Source organism: Gorilla gorilla, chromosome 11 (assembly GCF_029281585.2).
Source record: "Gorilla gorilla gorilla isolate KB3781 chromosome 11, NHGRI_mGorGor1-v2.1_pri, whole genome shotgun sequence".
NCBI lineage: Eukaryota > Metazoa > Chordata > Mammalia > Primates > Hominidae > Gorilla > Gorilla gorilla.
This window is the reverse complement of record NC_073235.2, coordinates 108,625,740-108,640,128: the sequence shown is the minus strand read 5'-3', so window position 1 is coordinate 108,640,128 and position 14,389 is coordinate 108,625,740. Positions and strand designations below refer to the sequence as shown.

The 14,389-nt window shown below is 40.7% G+C and overlaps 1 protein-coding gene across 7 annotated transcripts in view; it reads left to right on the top strand.

Annotated features, from left to right (window-relative positions):
* INO80D (INO80 complex subunit D) overlaps window positions 1-14,389 on the top strand; it is a 92,444-nt gene that overhangs the window by 64,728 nt on the left and 13,327 nt on the right. For all 7 annotated transcript variants that reach the window (XM_055380396.2, XM_019022678.3, XM_055380395.2 and 4 more), the window contains exons 7-10: window positions 1,554-1,663; window positions 3,591-3,724; window positions 11,623-11,840; window positions 13,992-14,149. In XM_055380396.2, the coding sequence (XP_055236371.1) occupies window positions 1,554-1,663; window positions 3,591-3,724; window positions 11,623-11,840; window positions 13,992-14,149 (620 nt within the window). The remainder of the gene's footprint in view (window positions 1-1,553; window positions 1,664-3,590; window positions 3,725-11,622; window positions 11,841-13,991; window positions 14,150-14,389) is intronic.

The following is a 14,389-nucleotide window of genomic DNA, read 5'->3' as shown; positions in this document are numbered from 1 at the left end:
AATCGTGACAAATCTTGTAGACATCTTAGTTAAGGCAGGTTTTAAGGCAACACCATGGACATATAAACAGTGTTTACAGTTTATATGAAATTAATAACTATGGTAGAAGTATTTATATTTTGTGTAAATTCATATGTAATTTAGATTCTGTGTGGCCTTACCTAATTAGTGTCAATAATTCCATTGAAACCCTGAGAAAGATACTAGAAACAAACAACTCAAAAGATTTTTTGTTTGTGATATCTGACTTGAACTCAGTACGTTAAGTAGATTTTTTCCCTCATACTCAGACTTGTAAAGGCCTAATGGTTTGTGATGCTTTATAGAGTCACGTAGATGGGATAGGTTTTGTACTTGTAAGAATTGTCTTTTTTCTTTTTCTTTTTCTTTTTTTTAATAGAGATGGGGATCTCCCTATGTTGCCCAGACTGGTCTCAATCTCCTGGGCTCAAGTGATCCTTTTTGATTTTGGGAGCCCTCCTCTGCCTCCCAAAGTGCTGGGATTACAGTCATGAACCACTGCACCTGGCCCACTTCTAAGAATTTAAATGTTATTTATTTGTGTTTTTATATGTTTGTGTAAAGAAACTGGAAGGATCTGCAAACTAATAAAATGAATACATATTATAGAGGGAGTGGGGGCTGGCAAATTAGGGGGCAAGGGCAAGAAGTCGATTCTTCACTGCCTAGCATTCTTTCATTTTTTTATGGATCCATGTGAATGCATTGCTTATTCATAAGATTTTAAATAAGTTAAAATATTTAAACATTAAGTGTACAAAGTGGAGATAAAATTTAAATAATGAAACATGGATTGCACATATAATAGAAAGTTTAAAAAATAGATCTAAAGTGAGTTCACTTTGGAGGATAAAAGCCACTCAGCCATTTCTGCGTATCAGTATCCTCTTCCCCATGTATGAGATGAAGATTTTTTTGCAGATTTATGGGTTTAGTAGCATGAGGCAATCAATTCCTAATGGTGGTGATAATCATAGTCATGACTAACAACCACTGACTGTTTACTGTGTAATACTATATACTGTATATAAGTGGTTTAGATGTGCTTAATCCTTTTATGCTCCCAACAACCCTGCCAGCTCAAGGTACCTTATTGTCTCTACTTTACAGGTGAGAAAATTGGGGCTTAAATGAGGCTGAGCAATATGCCCATAGTCACACAGCTAGTAAGAGGGAGAGCTGAGATTCAAAACCAGGTCCATGTGATTCTTCTCTCATGTTCTTCATCACTTTTCTCTACTGTCTCTTTGTGAAGAAAAGGGAAATAAAACATCACTTAAAAAAAAAACAGACATACTTGAAACATATTGTGATGTAATTATCAGCTTTGAATGTCAGAAGATTAGGGAAATAACACAATTGGTAATTGTAATACCGTCTTTCTTTAAATCACATTTGCATTTTATTTAGTGACTGTAGATGTTATGTATATTATAATGAGAGTGTTACAGAGTTGTGACATCATGTTGAAAAATTACCCTGGATTCTTAAAGCATTAAAAAAAAATTAATTTTGTGTTTTTCTTTCCTTAGCATAAGCCGGACCAAGCTGAGGGAGGTGGAACCAGCAGCATGCAGTGGAACCGTGAAGGGTGAACAGTGCGCTAACAAAGCCCTTCCATTCACCAGACATTGTTTCCAACGTATCCTTTCAACTAAATGGAATGTGCATTGAAAAAGTACTACCTAATTTGGGGCTGTATATTTCATTTTTAAATCAAGTGAATGACTTTTGAAACCATAACTGTTTAATGTTTAAAATAATTTTATCGAACATAATTTTCATGATGTCCTCTGAATAATTTTTCTTGTTTTACTCAAAAATCACAAAAAATAAGCAAAATTGATAGCAAATAGCAGGTTCCTCCAGTGTCTGTCACTTAATTGTATTTTGTTAATAGAATTCTGGTCCCTCAGGTGGTTCCTAGTAGCTTGTAAGAAGGAGCTATAACACTCATTAATGGAAAAAATCAAATCACATTATTTAAAATCTGTTTTTAGTCTTCTAAGACAGTTACACAGTTTTACACTTTTATAGAACTTTTTCCTGTAAGATTAGTTTACTCTTTTTAATGAGTACAGTGCTGATTTGAAATGAATGAAAGGTAACAAACATCACTGCCTAGGAAAGAAGATCTCTTTTAAAGTATACTTGAAGAAAACCTATGTTAAAGAGCTTTAGGTTGGTGATGAAATCTTATTGCTGTGACTTTTATTGAGTATTTAAAATCAGGTAGCATGTAAAAATAGCAGCAATTACTTATCTTTACCATCTATTTAATTGTTGCCCTCCTTTCTGTTCTTGGAACAGCTTGTTCAGCAGCACTTTCTATGTAATAAAGGCTTTATAGTTTTACCTAAAAAGCATAAAGGAAAAACACAAAGGCACTTAATAGATGTAAGGTAAGTGTTAAGGAAATGTAGTAGCTAAAAGTATGAGTGCTTAAAAATATTGATGATGTAAAGCTCATGTTTGTTTGTTTAGAGGCAGGATCTCACTCTGTCACCCAGGCTGAAGTGCAGTGGCACGATCACAGCTCACTGCAGCCTCGACCTCCCTGGGCTCAGGTGATCTTTGCATCACAGCCTCCTGAGTACCTGGGACTACAGGCATGCACCACCATGCCCGACTAATTTTTGTACTTTTTTGTTGCCCAGGCTGATCCTGAACTTCTGAGGCTCAATAAATCAGCCCACCTTAGCCTCCACAGTGCTGGGAGTATAGGTGTGAGCCACTATGCCTGGCCAATAGTGAAGTTTTGATTTAAAAGTAATTTTTCATGAGTTGTGAGTTTGAGTTTGTTGCTGGAAATGTGAAGCAAAATATTCAAATTTGGAAAGATGAGTTTTTAATAACTATATCTTTAAATTTTTATTCTTAGTAAGTATCATAGGCAGAAAATTTTCCTTTTAAGAGCTGTTTAAAAAAAGAAAACCATTGGCCAGGTGCAGTGGCTTACGCCTGTAATCTCAACGCTTTGGGAGGCTGAGGCGGCTGGATCACTTGAGGTCAGGAGTTCGAGACCAGCCTGGCCAATATGGTGAAACCCTGTCTCTACTAAAAATACAATAAATTATCTGGATGTGGTGACAGATGCCTGTAATCCCAGCTACTCGGGAGGCTGAGACAGGAGAATCACTTGCTTGAACCCGGGAGGCCGAGGTGGCAGTGAGCTGAGATCGTGCCATTGCACTCCAGCCTGGGCAACAGAGTGACTTCATCTCAAAACAAAAAACAAAACAAAAAAAACATGAAGTGGAACTTTAAGTGGAGTTCACGTTAAGAAGGAAATGGCCCTGCTTTTCCAAATAACACAATTTGGTTCAGAATGGTCATTGAGGAGACTGGTCCCAGGGTCTCATTAGCAAAATAGAGTCCTTCAGAGTTGTCATCTGATAAATTCTATTATTTTCCCATATCAGTAGTTGAGCTAGTACTGATATGGGTAATATTTATATTATGGATAATAAAGTTTGTACTTATGAAATGTAAGGGAACAAGCAAATTTTATATAGAAATTGAAAAATTAGAGTTTCAGTGTATTTTAATCCTAACTTAAAAAAACCCAGATATCCTCTTGAACCACTCTCAGCAGCTCTTCTCAAGTTGCACAGCCAAGTTTGCAGATGGACAGCAGTGCTCTGTGCCAGTTTTTGACATTACACATCAGACACCTCTGTGTGAAGAACATGCCAAAAAAATGGTAAGTTCTGCAACAGAGGCTTTCAAACTTTTTGTAGCTATCCACTGTAGGAAGTATTTTATAACTTAGCACAAACTATGTATGTATATAAATCACTGAAACAAGTTTTGAGACAGGATTTTTATTCCCTTAAGATACATTTTATTACCTTAAGATATGTATCTTATACATAGCAGAATTTCTAAATACTCTCTTTGTTCCTATGTCTCTAAGTTTTTGCTTTCTTATATACAATTCTACAAATGTCATGAATAGTTGATGAAACTTCAATCGAAGGCCCAGCCTTTCTAGAAATCTATTGAACGTAATTATTGCTTTAGTTAATGCTAGTTATCATAAATCCTAATTAATTCAGAATAATTTGGAGGAGAGACAGATTTGAATTTGAGGAATATCTAAATTATATAATCATTTAAAGGAAGTTCCTTTTTATTGTTTTCATCCATCAAGCAGTTACTGCAAGATACTTTCCTAGGTACCTTATGTACTGGAAAGTGAGATACTTCCTGCCCTCTATAAACATGTTATAGTTTTCAGGGATTCTCAGGGTGAGGGAATGGGTATTAGACCAGGACTTAATAGTTGGAACCTGTGATCCTGGCTTTGCCACCAGCTTGGTATATAACTAGGTGCTAAGGATTCAGCCTTTTTGGACCTCAGTCTCAATGTGTGTGATTCACTGGTGTATTAGTCCGTTTTCATACTCCTGGGAAAGACATACCTGAGACTGGGCAGTTTACAAAAGAAAGAGGTTTAATTGGACTCACAGTTCTATGTGGCTGGGGAGGCCTCAAAATCATGGTGGAAGGCAAGGAGGAGTAAGTCATATCTTACATGGATGGAGGCAGGCAAAAATAGAGTTTGTGTAGGGCAACTCCCATTTATAAAACCATCAGATCACATGAGACCCATTCACTATTACAAGAACAACAGGAAAGACAACAGGAAAGACCTGCCCCATAATTCAGTCGTCTCCCACCAGGTCCCTCCCACAACACGTGGGAATTATGGGAGCTACAAGATGAGATTTGGGTGGGGACACAGAGTCAAACCATATCATTCTGCCCTGGCACATCCCAAATAGCATATCTTCACATTGTAATACCTTCACATTGTAATCATGCCTTCCCAACAGTCCTCCAAAGTCTCAACTCATTTCAGCATTAACTCAAAAGTTTCAGCATTAACTCAAAAGTCCACAGTCCAAAGTCTCATCTGAGACAAGACAAGTCTCTTCTGCCTATGAGCCTGTAAAATCAAAAGCAAGTTAGTTACTTCCTAGATACAATGGGGGTACAGCCAATGGGTAAATTCAGCTGTTCCAAATGGGAGAAATTGGCCAAAACAAAGGGGCTACAGGCTCCATGCAAGTCCGAAATCCAGTGGACAATCAAATCGAAAAGCTCCAAAATCATCTCCTTTGACTTCATGTCTCACATCCAGGTCAAGCTGATGCAAAACATAGGTTCCCATAATCTTGAGCAGGTCTGCCCCTGTGACTTTGCAGGGTATAGCCCCTCTCCTGGCTGTTTTCATGGGCTGGCATTGAGTATCTGCTGCTTTTCCAGGTGCATGGTGCAAGCTGTCAGTAGATCTACCATTCTGGGGTCTGGAGGATGGTGGCCCTCTTCTCACAGCTCCACTAGGTGGTGTCCCAGTAGGGACTCTGTGTGGAGGCTCCCACCCACATTTTCCTTCCGCACTATTCTAGCAGAGGTTCCCCTGGAGGGCCCCACTCCACAGCAAACTTCTGCCTGGGCATCCAGGCATTTCTATACATTTTTTTTTTTTGGAGACAGAGTCTCACTCTGTCACCCAGGCTGCAGTGCAGTGGTTTGATCTTGGCTCACTGCAACCTCTGCTTTCAAGGTTTAAGCAATTCTTGTGCCTCAGCCTCCCAAGTAGCTGGGATTACAGGCATGTGCCACCACGCTTGGCTAATTTGTGTGTATTTTTAGCAGAGACAGGGTTTCACCATGTTGGCCAGGGTGGTCTCAAACTCCTGACCTCAGGTGATCTGCCCGCCTCAGCCTCCCATAGTGCTGAGATTACAGGCGTGAGCCACCATGCCCAGACAGACTGTTTCTAGAATACATCTTCTGTATTCTAGGCGGAGGTTCCCAAGCCTCAGTTCTTGACTTCTGTGCACTTGCAGGCTCAACACTATGTAGAAGCTGCCAAGGCTTGGGGCTTCCACCCTCTGAAACAACAGCCTGAGCTCTACCTTGCTCCCTTTTAGCCATGGCTGGAGTGGTTGGAATGCAGGGTACCAAGTCCCTAGGCTGCACAGAGCACGGGAGCCCTGGGTTTGGCCCATGAAACCATCTTTTCCTCCTAGGCCTCCAGGCCTATGATGGGAGGGGCTGCCGAGAAGACATCTGATGTGCCCTGGAGACATTTTCCCCATTGTCTTGGGGATTAACATTCAGCTCCTTGTTAATTATGCAAATTTCTGCAGCTGGATTGAATTTCTGCTCAGAAAGTGGGATTTTCTTTTCTACTGCATTGTCAGGCTGCAAATTTTCCAAACTTTTATGCTATATTTCCCTTTTAAAACTGAATGCTTCTAATAGCACCCAAGTCACCTCTTGAATGCTTTGCTGCTTAGAAATTTCTTCTGCCAGACACCCTAGATCATCTCTCTCAAGTTCAAAGTTCCATAAGTCTTTAGGGCAGGGGCAAAATGTTGCCAGTCTCTTTGCTAAAACATAACAAGAGTCACCTTTGCTCCAGTTCTCAACAAGTTCCTCATCTCCTTCTGAGACCACCTCAGCCTGGATTTCATTGTCCATATCACTATCAGCAGTTTTGTCAAAGCCATTCAACAAGTCTCCAGTGAGTTCCAAACTTTCCCACATTTTTCTGTCTTCTTCTGAGCCCTCCAAACTGTTCCAGCCTCTGCCTGTTACCCAGCTCCAAAGTTGGTTCCACATTTTTGGGTATCTTTTCAGCAGCACCCCACTCTACTGGTACCAATTTGCTATATTAGTCTGTTTTTGTGCTGCTGATAAAGACATACCTGAGACTGGGCAATTTAAAAAAAAAAAAAGAGGTTTAATTGGATTCACAGTTCCACATGGCTGGGGAGGCCTCACAATCACGGCAGAAGGCAAGGAGGGACAAGTCACATCTGACATGGATGGTGGCAGGCAAAAAGAGCTCGTGCAGGGCAACTCCCATTTTTAAAGCCATCAGATCTGTGAGACCCATTCACTATTATGAGAACAACAGGGGAAAGACCTGCCCCCATAGTTCAGTCATCTCCCACTGTCTCCCTCCCACAACACATGGGAATTATGGGAGCTACAAGATGAAATTTGGGTGGGGACACAGAACCAAACCAGATCAACTGGCTTCTTCACCAAGAACTTGTTTTATTTTTTAGGTTTCTTTTACAGACAATGTTTTGAAAAATTTGTATACTAAACTACATATTACAATTACATATTACAAATGTTGAATAATTATTTTCCCACTTTAATATAAAAACATTTAAAATATAGGTTTTTTTTTTTTTTTTTTTTGAGATGGAGTTTTACTCTGTCACCCAGGCTGGAGTGCAGTGGTGCAATCTTGGCTCACTGCAACCTCCGCCTCCTGGGTTCAAGTGATTCTTGCACCTCAACCTCCTGAGTAGCTGGGATTACAGGCGCATGCCACCATGCCACCTAATTTTTGTTTTTTTTTTAGTAGAGAAAGCGTTTTTCCATGTTGGCCAGGCTGGTCTTGAACTCCTGACCTCAGGTGATCCACCCGGCTCGGCCTCCCAAAGTGCTGGGATTACAGGCATGAGCCACCATGCCCAGTGAATATAGGCTTTTTTTTTTTTTTTAGCTTACTCAGGCTTTGTCATAGCTAAGGAATAATTTCTATATGCTTTTTGAACCACTTTTGTGGACCTTCATTGATGATTTCACAGACCCATGGTAATGTGGGCCCTGTAGCTTTCAAATCACGAAATACATGATCCCAGCCGCATATTTTCATTTTAAAGTTCCACCATTCCGGCATACTTCTAAGATACTGAGGAAGATACTGTTAAGTAGAAAAAACTGTACTTCAGTGTCTGCTTTAGGAACTTATTATGAATGAATTTTTGGTTCCTATAACAATTTTTTTTTTTTTTTTTTGAGATGGAGTCTTGCTTTATCACCCAGGCTGGAGTGCAGTGGTGAGATCTCGGCTCACTGCAAGCTCCACCTCCCGGGTTCACGCCATTCTTCTGTCTCAGCCTCCCAAGTAACTGGGACTATAGGTGCCTGCCACCACACCTGGCTAATTTTTGTATTTTTAGTAGAGATGAGGTTTCACCATGTTAGCCAGGAAGGTCTCAATCTCCTGACCTCATGATCTGCCTGCCTTGGCCTCCCAAAGTGCTGGGATTACAGGCGTAAGCCACCGCGCCCGGCCTCCTATAACCATTATTATGTGAATGCTTTTACAGAAATTGAATGCAGTTTTATTCTTTTCAGCTAGTTAAACTTTCCTACTTAGGCAAATTCAATGAGGCAAACCTAAGACTGAATTAGTATAATGTAAATTAGTCATAAAATAATATATATTTTATATAACAATCACAATTATACTAATCAAAATTTTTTTTAAGTATTTAAAATACAAATTTTTGAAAATGGTTTTCTCTCTGAAGACAGAATCTGGCAGTAGTTTGAGCTATTTTTGTTTTAGGTTAAAAATTACATAAGAGACTATAAGAAGCACTTGCACCCCATCAGTGCTCCTGTGAGAGACTGACACTGGGAGATGAAAAGTATAAAAGTATGTGCAAATCTAGGCTCTGGTTTTTTTTTTTTTTTTTTTTTTTGAGACAAGTCTCTCTTTGTCACCCAGGTTTGAGTGCAGTGGTGCAATCTCGGCTCACTGCAACCTCTGTCTCTCAGGTTCAAGGAATTCTCCCACAGTAGCCTCCCAAGTAGCTGGGACTACAGGTGTGTGCCACCATGCCCAGTTAATTTTTGTATTTTTTGGTAGACATGGGGTTTTACCATGTTGGCCAGGTTGGTCTTGAGCTCCTGACCTCAAGTAATCTGCCCACCTTGGCCTCCCAAAGTGCTGGGATCTTACAGGCCTGAGCCACTGCGCCGAGCCTCTATTTTCATATTATATTCTGAATCCAAACACATTTTATAAATTTCACTGCTACCATTCTAGTTGAGGCTACCATTATCTTTGCCTGGATTATTGTAATAGTCTCCTAATTGATCTCCCTTCTTGCCATATCCCCCTGCCATAGGGGGTATGTTGTTTACATAGCAGCCAGAGTAGGCTGGGTGTGTCTATGTTCTACTTTCTTTGAATTGAATTCACTTTTGAGTGTACACTCTTAGGAGTTTTGTAGACGCATACAGTTGTATAACCACCACCTAAATCAAGGTAACAGAACAGCTCCCCAGATTCTCTTACACTACTCCCTTTGTGGTCATCCCTTTACTCCATCCCCACTGATCTATTTTCTGCCCCTATACTTCTGCATTTTCCAGAATGTCATAGAAAGGGAATTCTGTAGTAAGTAGCCTTTAGAGCAGGCCCTTTAGACTATACATCTGATTATATTAGCTCCATAAAATCAAAACCTGCTAATGGCTTCCCATCACATCCTCCTGCCACTGCCTCCCAAAGTGTTGGGATTATAGGCATGAGCCACCACACTTGGCCTTTTCCCAAGTTTCCGCATTGCTCACTCCTTCCTTTCCTTCAGGTTTGTTACCATGTGTTGTCTCATCACACAAGTCTTCCACCTGCCTGTTACCCTGTCAGGTTTTATCCTCATACTCTACCTCATTTTTCTTCCTAACATTTGTCTGCCTAACAGTTATTCATTAGTTTGTTTATTTTCTGTATTCTCCTACTAGAATGTAAACCTCACAAGGGCAGGAGCATTTTTTTGTTACCACTGTATCCCTAGCACTTAGAACAGAGATGCTCAGTAAGTAATTGTTGAATACATTAATGGTTAGGCATACCAATGGAAGGGGTTAAGATTCAGAACTAGGATGTGACAGCCATTGGTAAGAGACTCCAGCTGCAGGAAGTCCCGGCTGTCAGGCAGAACATGGGATTCCACCTTTGTAAGATCCTATGACAGATGGTGAGTGCATTGCCTTGACATAGAGGTAGAATCAGACAAAAGTTGGGAGTGAATAGTATTTCACTGTGCACTGAAGCTAGGTAAAAGAACAGCTGGCATTAGGAAAGCCTCAGGGGGTGGGGGCTCTAGCTCTCTGGAGGTGAGCAAGGCAGGTATCAGTCACAGGCTGTTCTGTGTGAAGTATCTGGCATAGTACCAAGAGTGCCACAAGGCCACTGCACACAAGCCTAGGAGAATCAGGCAGGAATCTGACCCAGGTGATCCTTGGGAGCCTTACAGATAGGACTTATTTTCTCTTGGGTGAGAGCTCCCTAACTTCCTCCTGAGATCAGCACTGGTGCTGGAGGGAAAGCCTGGAATGGATGCTGAGCACAATGTTCGGGTACTGGCCCTTGCGCATTCACCATTTGTTGAGTTAAATAGTGGACATAATACAAGTAGACCTCAAGTGTTGAGACAAAAAGAACTACAGAGTCTGAGAAGTAGCCTTTTTTTTTTTTTTTTTTTTTTTTGAGACTGAGTTTCGCTTTTGTTGCCCAGGCTGAAGTGCAATGGCATAATCTCAGCTCACTGCAACCTCTGCCTCCAGGGTTCAAGCAATTCCATTGCCTCAGCCTCCCAAATAGCTAGGATTACATGCACGTGTCACCAGGCCCGGCTAATTTTTGTATTTTTATTAGAGATGGAGTTTCGCCATGTTGGCCAGGCTGGTCTCAAACTCCTGACCTCAGGTGATCCACCCGCCTCGGCTTCCCAAAGTGCTGGGATTACAGGCGTGAGCCACTGCATCTGGCCAGAGGTAGCCTCTTTTTTTTTGGTTTGTTTTAAATTTATGTATTTGTGAGTTAATCTGTAATTGTTTACATTCAAGCATTTGAGTAGGATTAAACCTGTTTTAGATTTCCTGAATTTATGCTTTAATTTTATTCTTTCTTGTTTTCAATTTTTTGATGCTAGTGATAGTTATTAGTCTTAAAATACTATGGTCTACAATCTTTATTTAGCTACAAGAGTTATTAGGGAATTAATTAAAGGTGACATCAATTGCAAATCCTACTGTTTTATTTGCCAATAAGAAAGAAAAAAATGTTGCCAGTGATGCGGTACTTTCTTATCACTTAGAATTTTTGTTTTCAACTTATTAAAGAGCTTTTAAAAGACTTATTTAGACATAGATTTTTATATACTGTTCCTGGTTTTGGCTGTACTGCTTGACATGTGAAAGGCGGTATTTTCTGCGTACTTCAGCAATAGAACAACTTCATCTACTTTGTGGTTATTTTCCTTTTTCACTTGGTTGTTGCCTTACAGGGAAAAAAAAAAAGAATTGTGGTCGGTTCTTCAGTAATGAATATGTGCTCCACTAATATTAATTTTATGCCCTGCTGCTCTTTGTGCCTTTCTACATTCACAAAAAATTTTCCTCCACACGTAGTACCAACAGTGTACAAACCTTAATTCAGAAACGATGCCAGTACAAAGAACTGGAACCGTGTGTGTGTGTGTGTGTGTGTGTGTGTGTGTAGACAGTGTCAACTATAATGACCATCAGCAGGCTGACCGCAATGGTAAAATGCCACCAATTTAAAATGCTTCCCAATTGCAGAGATATTAAAATGTAGATCTTGGAATTGATGAAGTTTGATGTCTTCATTATTGTTATACATAGTTTTGGGCATCCAGTATGTTTTAGGCATTATATAGAATATTAAGGGATGTAAGTATTTTTTACATAGCTGTCAGGTTTATCCCAGATAATCTCAATTTAAAAGCCTATTTATTCATTCCAAAGGATAATTTCTTGAGAGGAGATAACTCCCGTAAAGTTCAGCACCAGCAGCAGAGGAAACCCAGGAAAAAAACCAAGCCTCCTGCACTAACCAAAAAACACAAGAAGAAGAGAAGGCGTGGACCTCGTCGACCCCAAAAACCCATTCCACCTGCAGTCCCCCAAGGGAACCTCAGCATGCCCGCCAGCGTCTCACTGCCAGTGGAGGCCTCTCAGATCCGGTCAGTGGTGCCACAGGCACCTAATTTTTCTTTACATTTTGGGATTCTTCTCAGAACATCTAGCTTCATGTGGTTATTGTAAAGTTGTCACTAGGCTACAGAAACCATTTAGTATATCAGCCTAGATTTTTAAAATAGTTTTTGGTGCAAATTTTACCTGTATCTGGCTGTATTTGATCTAAAATTAAGCTTTTGCTTACAATAAAGAGAACAGATGCTGAAACTGACTTTAATTGTATACTCTCAACTTAAAAAACATTTTTTTTTTCTTGAGACCAAGTCTTGCTCTGTCGCCCAGGCTAAGTGCAGTGGTGCAATCTCGGCTCCCTGCAACCTCTGCCTCCAGGGTTCAAGCGATTCTTCTGCCTCAGCCACCCTAGTCTGGGATTACAGGCATGTGCCATCACGCCCAGCTGATTTTTGTATTTTTAGTAGAGACGGGGTTTCATCATGTTGGCCAGGCTAGTCTGGAACTCTTGACCTCAAGTGATCCACCTGCCTCGGCCTCCCAAAGTGCTGGGAATACAGGCATGAACCACTATACCTAGCCTCTTAACTTTTAAAACTTTTGCAGAAATTCCATATATGTTCCAACAGAAGTATTCTATCAGAAATATGAGGCATTATTTATTTTGGCAGGGTTAAACATTTTGACCAGAAGAATGAAGCTTTTGTTTTAGCTAAGCATTTCAATTTTACCTGTTGTTAATTTCATTTCTAAAATTATTATTTCAACCAGATTTGAAATTCTACTAAAAAGCATGGAGACACACTTGATACACCAAATTGTGATTCACTGTACAAATTTGAAGTAAAAGTATTACCTAGTAGTTGTTGTTGCCTCTTAATACATGGGTGAAGGTTGCAGAAATATGACTGCATATGGTGAGGCATGTATTTTTGCAGTGACTCTACTTTCAGATTTCCTTCTTTTAAAATTGGGGAGGAGACACTGTAAGTTAGGGTTTCTCATGTTTCTGTTGAATATAAAAAACCTAGGACCAGGTGCGGTGGCTCATGCCTGTAATCCCAGCACTTTGGGAGGCCGAGGCGGGTGGATCATGATGTCAGGAGTTCGAGACCACCCTGGCCAAGATGGTGAAACCCTATCTCTACCAAAAATATAAAAATTAGCCGGGTGTGGTGGCGGGCACCTGTAATAATCCCAACTACTCAGGAGGCTGAGGCAGAAGAATCGCTGGAACACAGGAGGTAGAGGTTGCAGTGAGCCGAGATCATGCCACTGCACTCTAGCCTGGGCGACAGAGCAAGACTCCATCTCAAAAAAAAAAAAAAAAAAAAAAAAAAAAGCAAGGCATGGTGGCTCATGCCTGTAATCCCAACACTTTGGGAGGCCAAGGTGGGTGGATCACCTGAGGTCAGGAGTTCAAGACCAGCCTGGCCAGCATGGGTAAACCCCGTCTCTACTAAAAACAAACAAAAATTAGCTTGGCATAGTGGTGGGCACTTGTAATCCCAGCTACTCTGAAGGCTGAGAAAGGAGAATCTCTTGAACTCAGGAGGTGGAGGTTGCAGTGAGCCGAGATCGCGCCATTGCACTCCAACTTGGGCAACAAGAGTGAAACTCTGTCTAAAAAAAAAAACGTAGAAGACATTAGGATTGGCTTTAGCTCAGGTGGTTACTTCCTTACTTTCCATCTGTCTAATCCCTGTGCTTGGGTTCAAGACCTGCCGGGGCTTTCTGACCTTTAAATAAAAAACCTAAAAGACATTATTAGCTTGTTTTTTGATTTTGGTTTTTTTTTTTTTTGAGACAGAGTCTCGACCTGTTGCCCAGGCTGGAGTGCAGTAGTGTGATCTCAGCTCACTGCAACCTCCGCCTCCTAGTTTCAAGTGATTCTCATGCCTTAGCCTTCTGAGTAGCTGGGATTACAGGTGTGCACCACCATGCCCAGCTAATTTTTGTATTCTTAGTAGAGACAAGGTTTTGCCATGTTGACCAGGCTGATCTCGAACTCGTGGCCTCAAGTGATCCTCTCACCTTGGCCTCCCAAAGTGCTGGGATTTCAGGTTTGAGCCACTGTGCCCTGCCTGACGTTAGCTTCTTTTCATGTTGAATGAACTTGGCTTGGTGGTATTGATGTGAAGATAGTGGGGGAGTTATGGGACCAACAGTGTCCTCTTTCCCAGGAGCCCATCCACGCCAGAGCTGAGTGCTGATGAGTTGCCGGATGACATTGCCAATGAGATCACTGACATTCCACATGACTTGGAATTGAACCAGGAGGACTTTTCAGATGTCCTGCCACGGCTACCTGATGACTTACAAGATTTTGATTTTTTTGAAGGTATAGTCAATATTTTGACTCAAGGAAACTGGTTTTAAAAATGAGTTTATAAGAAAAGAAATAGTGTTTTGAGATGTGTTTGTCATATTCCTCCTCACATGTAATGTCTTTCACTGTAGATAGGAAATATAATACCACTGCAGCTATTTTAACCCTTTCAGAAGATAAGGAATGTGCAGTTTGTTTAACCATCTCATAATTTGCTGACTAGGTTTATAACTTGTTTCTTTTTTCTTTGGA